Source organism: Cavia porcellus, unplaced genomic scaffold (genome assembly GCF_034190915.1).
Source record: "Cavia porcellus strain 051 isolate PalLab524CR breed Dunkin Hartley unplaced genomic scaffold, mCavPor4.1 scaffold_17, whole genome shotgun sequence".
NCBI classification, from domain to species: Eukaryota; Metazoa; Chordata; class Mammalia; order Rodentia; family Caviidae; genus Cavia; species Cavia porcellus.
In genome coordinates, this window is record NW_026947500.1 from 68,250,551 (window position 1) to 68,258,726 (window position 8,176).

Consider the following 8,176-nt stretch of genomic DNA (forward strand, 5'->3'; position numbering starts at 1 on the left):
ACCACAAGCTACATCACCAGGTCTTTTCTTCCTTATGTTTTTCCTTTTGTGACAAAGTTAAGTTTCTCAGGCTGGGAATGCATTTACAGTCTTCCTGCATCAGGCTTTGAGAATCATGAGAATATTGACATATAATATTATGTTCATTTTGACATTAGATTTTGATAAATATGGATTCAGGAATAGCACATAATCAAAAGAGACAGCTAGCTACAATATGGCGTCAGTGTATAGTACACCCATCAATGGCTAGAAAGTAAGGAAATATTTACAAACACTTTGGGGATTTCATATTATTTTATTTTCGTTAACTCCTTACATCCCAATAAAATGTCTCCTGTGGATAGCACTTCTCTCCTTTTTTCCTTTGGTGGAGCAAAACAAAGGGTACAATCCATTTGGCTTTCTTGCATTTTTTTAGTACCCTGCTAATACTGCTTTATTATTTTTTGTCACCATAAACCCTCTTATTTATGGTTGAGGAATTTAAAAGGAAGCATCCCATGCATCCCAAAGTTCATGTATCAGTCTTAAACTTCTTGTGCCCATTCATCTTCCCAGGAACATCTCTCCCATTTTCTCTTACTTCAACACATGAAGAAAACATGGGTTTATTATTCTTTTATCTCACATAATGATTTAATTGGAGTATTTACATTATCATTTGCTTGTAGATATTGTTTAATTTATGCAAGCAAATGTAAATGCAAGTCTGAACTACCGGAACATATAAGGTAAAATGAAAGCAGTCCTCAGAGGGAAATTTATTGTGCTGAATACCCACATCAGGAAAACAGAATAACCATAAATAAGTAACCTGATGCTATACCTCAAATATCTAGAAAAAGAAGAACAAATCAAGCCCAATGCAAAAGAAAGGATGAAAATATAAAAAGCAGAGCAGAAATTAATGCAATTGAAACTAAGGAAAAATACAAAGAATCAGTGAATCAAAGAGTTGGTTCTTTAAAAGAATAAACAAAATTAATATTCACCTGGCCAACCTCATTTTAAAAAGGAAAGGCAAACCTCAAATTCATGCAATAAGGAATAAAAAGGATGAAACCACTAAAGATCCTATGTAAATACAGAAGATTGTTAATACCTAATTTGAAAACCTTTACTCTCAAGTAACACAGAAGTAATGGACAGATTCCTAGAAATGTATGAATTTCCAAAGCTGGATCAAGAAAATGTAAAACTGCTGAATAACCCAAATTCAATTTCATTTCAATTGAAAGTGTAATTAAAACCTTACCAACAAAAAAATTCCAGGTCCTGATGTAGTCATACCTGAATTCTATAAGAAATTCAAGGAAGGCTTAATGCCAATATTTCTCAAACTCTTCAATGAAATTGAAAGGTAAGCAATTATCCCTAACTCATTCGTGGAAACAAATATTACCCTAATACCAAACCCAGAGAAAGATCCCATCAAAAAAGAGAACTACAGGTCAATCTCCTTAATGAACACAAATTCAAAAATTCTCAATAAAATAGATGCAAACAGAATGCAGCAAGTCGTAAAGAAGATTATACACCATGACCATGTGGGATTCATCCTAGAAATACAGGGATGGTTCAGCATATGCAAATCAATAAATGTAATACACCATATCACCAGAGCCAAAGATACGAATCACATGATTATGTCAATGGATGCAAAAAACGTTTTGATAAAGTCCAATACTCATTCATGATAAAAACTCTGTGGAAAATCAGAATACATGGTCTCTACCTCAATCTGACAAAAGCCATCTATGACATTCCAACAGCCAGCAACATATTAAATGATCAAAAACTGAAAGCTTTCCCTCTAAAACCAGGGACAAGACAAGATTGTCCACTATCACCACTCCTGTTCAATACAGTGCTGGACACAATAGCCAGAACAATTAGACAGGAGAGAGAAATACAAGGACTAAGGACAGGAAAAGAAGAATTTAGATTATCATTATTTGAAGATGATATCATACTCTACACAGAAGACCCTAAAAACTTCATTAAAATATCCTGGACATAATAACCAGATTCAGTAATGTGGCTGGATATAAGGTCAACACTCAAAAAATCAATAACATTCCTCTAGACAAACAACAAACTCACTGAGAGGGAAATAATTAAAATCACACCCTTCATTGTAGCATCCAAAAATTTGAAATACTTAGGAATCAACTGAACAAAGGAAGTAAAAAATCTACACAGTGAAAACTACATTATACTGAAGAGGAAATTGAAGGGGACTTCAAAAAATGGAAAAACATTCCTTGTTCATGGAATAGGAAGAACAAACTTTGTGAAACTGGCCACTCTGCAAAAACTGTTATACAGATTCAATGCAATTTCAATCAAAATACCGTTTGCATACCTCACATATGTCAAGAAAGCATCCCTAAAATTTATCTGCAACCAGAAAAGACTTAGAATAAGAAAGGCAAACCTGGGCAACAAATGTAAGGCAGGAGGCATCACGATCCTTTATTGAAATTATATTACAAAGCTGGTGTGATAAATTCAGCATGTTACTGGAATAAAAACAGACCTGAAGATCAATGGACGAGATTAGAAGATACAATCATAACAACAAACACATTCAGCCACCTTGTCTTTGAAAAAGGGGATAAACATGTACTTCGGAAGAAAGCCTCTTTAGTAAGTGATGCTGGAACAACTGGCTCTCCTAATGATGGAAACAAAAACTAATAGCCCATGTCTATTACCATGCACTAAACTAAGTCAAAGTGGATCAAAGATCTAAATATTAAAACAGAAACAATCCACTGGAAGACAAAGTACATAGAAATCTTGATGACATAGGAGTAGTGAATTTATGAACAAAAATCAAGCTGCATGGGAGACACTTCCCAGAATCAATGACTGGGGTTTTGGCTTATTAAAATGTTTATGCATATCAAAGTAAATCTCCAATAAAATGAAAAGAAAACCCACAAATTGGGAAAATAGCCACCTGTTCTTTAAAGAAAGGACTACCTAGAACTTATAAAGATTTTAAAAAAATCACAAGGACTCAGTCCCAAAATGGGCATCTGAGTTGAATACATACTTCTCAGATAAAGACATACAAATGGAAAATAAATATATGAAGAAATGTTCAACATCAATGATCATTCAGTAAATACAAATTAAAACAACACTGAGATTCCATCTCACCCCTGAAAGAATGGCCATGGTCAAGAAATCAGCCAACAACAAATGCTGGGTGTTCTGTGGCAAAAAGGAACCCTTCTCCACTTTTGATGAGAGTGTAGATTGGTGCAACCACTGTGGAAATCAGTGTGGAAGTTCCTAAAAAATATCTGGGATTAGGGTTTCTTTTGACCCAGCTATCATGCTTCTGAGCATTTTCCCATATATACAAATTATATATATTATATATATATATATGTATATATATATGATAACTAAACTGACTATACTATTAATTGTTTTAATTATTGAAAAATAACAGTTAATACTCATATTTAGATCAATTTTACATATCTATCTATATCTGCAAATCTAAGCAATCCTCTTGAGGGTAACATTGTACAATACGGCAACCACTGTCAAATCCTAAAATCTTGCTTTATAAACCTGTACTGTTATTGTATTTGGTTTCTTGTTGTTTATCATTATTGCTTTGTGTGTGTGTGTGTGTGTGTGTGTGTGTGTGTGTGTGTGTGTGTGTGTCTTTTTAATCCTAAAATAAAATAGTAAGGCAGTGGGGGCAGCCTAATTATAGGATCCCATAAAAGAAAATATCCCCTTCAGGTTAAGAGCTAATTCAAGTCCTTTTTAACATTTGGACATGGATTTCAACTTGAGTGGAGGAAACATTAGAAATTTAAGATAACCAGTTTCATTTTTAATTCATTTCCATTGAAGTAAGACCCCACAATGCCTATCTTCATATGGCCAGACAGAGAAACCACATTGGACGTCTTTTGCCTCTTGGAATTCTAGGCTGAAACAGGATGTAAAATTGAAAACATCAAGCTTATGAAACAATGTAACAAAGGAGACAGTATTTGCAGGTATATTTTAGTTCTTCAGTTTTACCACATTTTCCAAACTACTTTTCAGATAGATGCCAAGTGTGTGCTTGGATTAGACCCACCAGCTGCAGAGCCTCTTCAGGGTGCTGCTAATGTCCCTATTCCTTAGGCTGTAGATGAAAGGATTCAGCATAGGAGTGACCACAGAGTACATCAGTGAGGCCACCATAGCCTTACTGGGAGAATAGGACACACTTGACCCGAGGTAAGTTAGAAGGCCTGTTCCATAAAATAAGCAAACAAGTGACAGGTGAGAACTACACGTAGAAAAAGCTTTGTACCTTCCCCCAGATTTTGAGATTTTCAGAAGGGAGGAAACAATTTTATAGTATGAGGAAATAATCCCCAATATTGGGAAAAAGCCAAATATGGCAGTAACAATATAGGTGACTATGGTTCTGATTACAGTATCAGAACATGCAAGGTTAAGGAGCTGAGAAGGGTCACAAAAGAAATTAGCAATTTCTACACCTTCGAAACACGTGAGTTGCAAGGCAATTAAATTGTGCACTTGAGAGCCTAAGAGGCTAATAAATACTGACACAAAAAGTAGTAAGACACAGAGCTGAGGGTTCATAATGGCTGCATAATGCAGGGGGTGGCAGATGGCCACAAAGCGGTCATAGGCCATCACAGTCAGAAGCATGTTGTCCATACATGCAAAAAGGATAAACAGAGACATCTGTGTCAGGCAGCCCATGTAGGAGATGACTCTGCTGTGAGTTAGGATGTCTACAATCATCTTAGGGACTGTGGAGGAGGTTAAACAGATATCAGCCAAGGACAGGTTGGAGAGGAAGAAGTACATGGGGGTGTGCAGGTGGGGGTCAGAGCTGACGGCCAGGATGAGGAGCAGGTTCCCGAGCAGTGTGACCAGGTAGATGGACAGGAAAAGTCCAAAGAGGATGGGCTGCAGGTCTGGGTCCTCTGAGAAGCTCATGAGATGGAACTCTGAGACAGTTGTTAGGTTATGTGTTCCCATAGTGCTTGAATATCTATGCAAAAAGAAAATTCATTGGAAAAATGTAAAGAAAAGTAGGACACAAAACTATGTATGTAATATGAATTCAAGTATTCACAAACAATATATTGCCATGTGAGATCTGAAACCTTTCGCAGCATTGCTATACTGTGATAAATTTAACCCTCAAGGACTCATTATTGTAGTTATCCATCACATTTTGTTCACTTGTAGAACAGATATTGTACTACACAGTGTAAGCCGACCAAGGATATGGTGTTCAGGAGTCTTTGATTCCAATAAAACACAGGCAACTTTAAAAAAATGACACTATGGACAGAAATCAAAAGCATTCAAATATTTCTTATTTTTCCCAGAAAATGGTACAAAATTCCTTTTGACTTAGAACATCTATAAATGTTATACAATCTAAAACTACATTGCCATAATTTAAAGTTAGTTCTACATTGTCAGAATACATTGGATTGAGTCAGTTACCTCCCAGTAACATTGCCTCATTGTCAGGTTTTAGGGTTTCTGTCTCCTAAGGATGTAAGAGCTCATTTAGTCTTTGAGTATAAATTATTTAATATGAAACTTCTATCCTTGTCTTTGTTGTACTCAGATTTTTATTTAGTAGGTTTACATACATGTACATTCTTCCTACGTAATGACCACATGACATATTTAGGCAGTATTGTACACTACATCTGTCAGTAACTAAAAATCATCAATGAGAGGAAGCACACTTGGGCCTTAAATTTTATGCATGTTTATTTTATCTAGCAGTATCACTAAAATATCTGTTATATAAGACATCACTTTTTTGATTCTGTGTAATACCACAGTTTGATAATATACATTGTTGCTGTTCTTATCACAAACCCTTTTATATCTGGATGAAAACTTTGGAAACAAAGAAAGTCCCAACACCATGATTGAGTCTCAACCGTCCTAGATCTATCCAATGGATTTTCATATCCACTGGTATGACAGTGATATGTCAGTGTTGCATTTTCCTTATTTCAGCTATGTGGAGGAAATCAGGAAAGATATATTTTTAGTCAAGCCATACTGTGATTTAATTGGGAAAAACTTTAATCAAACAATAATTGAAATAACATAAACATCCCTAAAATACAGCTACAATAAAAATGTACATGAAACATTTTACACACAACTGTAAATAATGTTCTTTCCCCATCTGTAAAATGGGGTCAAGAATTACCTGCTGCTATGGTTGACGTAAGAAAATATTTTGAAAATCTTTTAACTTACACCATTGTTGGTTCTAACTTAGTAATATATTTATCTGGGGATATTTTAATCCAGTGCCCTGTGATGTTCAGTCAGGCTACCTATCTGAGAATATTTTAAAATATCCAGATACCCTAGGCTTAAGACAATAAATTTAATCTTTAATATTTACATTTCAAGTGTTTGAGTTGCTTTCTTGAATAAGAGTTCAGAAACACCTTAGAATACTTTCTGGCATTTAGAAAATGCCTGATTAATGTTTTCTCTATAGATGCTGACAGGCATATTTAATGATATTGATGTCAGTATTAATATTACTTAGACATCTGAATAGCTACCAAGGAAACTTGAACTTTTGATATCTCTGTAACTGATTCCTCTTGCTTTCTTGTCCGTAAAGGAATCTGTTGTAATGAACTTTATGTGTATATTTTCCTGTCAATGTTTTCAGGTCAACGTTGATTTATGAATCCACAAGGAGTTTTCTTAAAAACTTACCTAAAAGGGACCCAAGACTCACCTGAGCAGTGTATAATGAAACACCTATTACTCCCAAATAGACTAAGTTTCATCAACATGAGTTCAGTCTCCTTTAATGAATGTACAGCATTTCCAGAGACAGACAGGCAGACAGACGACAGACATAAAGAGGATTTACCTTCTAATTTTATTATGACTATCTTTTCAAAATTCTTGTGCCTCTCTGTCACTCATGTGAAAATTGGGATATAATACATTGTGGGAACACTTTTCTGATAACACATACAGTTAAAATTTTAACCCTCCTGCATTACTCATTATCACTCACATCCTCTTCTTCTTTAGAAATACCTTCAAATTATGCCTGGGGCCTTTCCAGTACTGATCTCTTTATGATAACACACAAAGAAATTTCATCACCATGTGTGGAATAACATTTTCATTTTTCTCCACTGTGGAGCCTCTGTCAAAGAACAGCACAGAGGAAATGAACATTTTAGCCCTGTGACATTATCCTTCAGGATATGCTGAATGTGTGTGAATCTCTCTTAGGCTCTGTGCTCATACCTTCTGAGGAAAATAAGGAAAATAACATTAATCTCTACATGTGTGGCAACTATAAAAGAACTTAGTAATTGTGAGACTTTGGTTTTAAAGCAGAGTCAAACAATTATTCAAGTAGGTGGTTTACTGACAAATAGTCAATTGTATTCAAAAGATATGGAAGGGCAAAAATGATATGAAGGTCTGAACTGCACCCCTGCCTGACACAAACATTTACCTGCTCTCCCCACTTTCTGCCTTTTGCATCCATGAACATCTCTGTTGTGCTTTTGAGATAGATGTGATTAAATGAATTATATAGTCATACACTCGACAGAGACACAGATAGAAGCTATTTTATCCTGTGTCTCCATCTGTGGGTCATTTGTGAAAGGGATGAACATGCAGATGAGAATGTACTAAGCAACTTCACATCATGCTAGTTGAGCACAAGAATTGTGACTCAGGAAAGGGTCTTTTTCATGTTCAATGCAAGCATGTAGTTTTGATGCCTATTCTGGGTCAAATGAGGCACAGGTCTGGTAAATCAGATGTACAGTGAAATACATGAAGTACATGATTCCTTTCCAAACTTATGCCTATGATTACACTAAAGTAAAATGTCTTCCTACAGGTGTAGAAAAAGAGTAACTTCAACTCACAAGATATCTAATTGGTATGGAGACTATACTTATCACTAATGAATAAATTTTATTTTGCTCTAATTTGATGCACATTAACTCTAAGTAGAACACCCCTTATCTGTAAAATACTTACTGCAGTTGTTTCAACTAGAACTCAAAACTAGCAGTAATGTTCTTTCAGGGACACTGAAAACCTGCTCTTACCATGTGAAAAACAAGGTGAAAAGATTAAAAGG

At 35.2% G+C, this 8,176-nt stretch overlaps 1 protein-coding gene across 1 annotated transcript; it reads right to left on the reverse strand.

Moving 5' to 3' along the window:
* Positions 1–4,107: 4,107 nt before the first annotated feature.
* Positions 4,108–5,037, reverse strand: LOC100731335 (olfactory receptor 7E24-like). Its single transcript, XM_003461718.1, has one exon. The coding sequence runs from the start codon at positions 5,035–5,037 to the stop codon at positions 4,108–4,110; it is 930 nt and encodes a 309-aa protein (XP_003461766.1).
* Between the last annotated feature and the right edge of the window lie 3,139 nt (positions 5,038–8,176).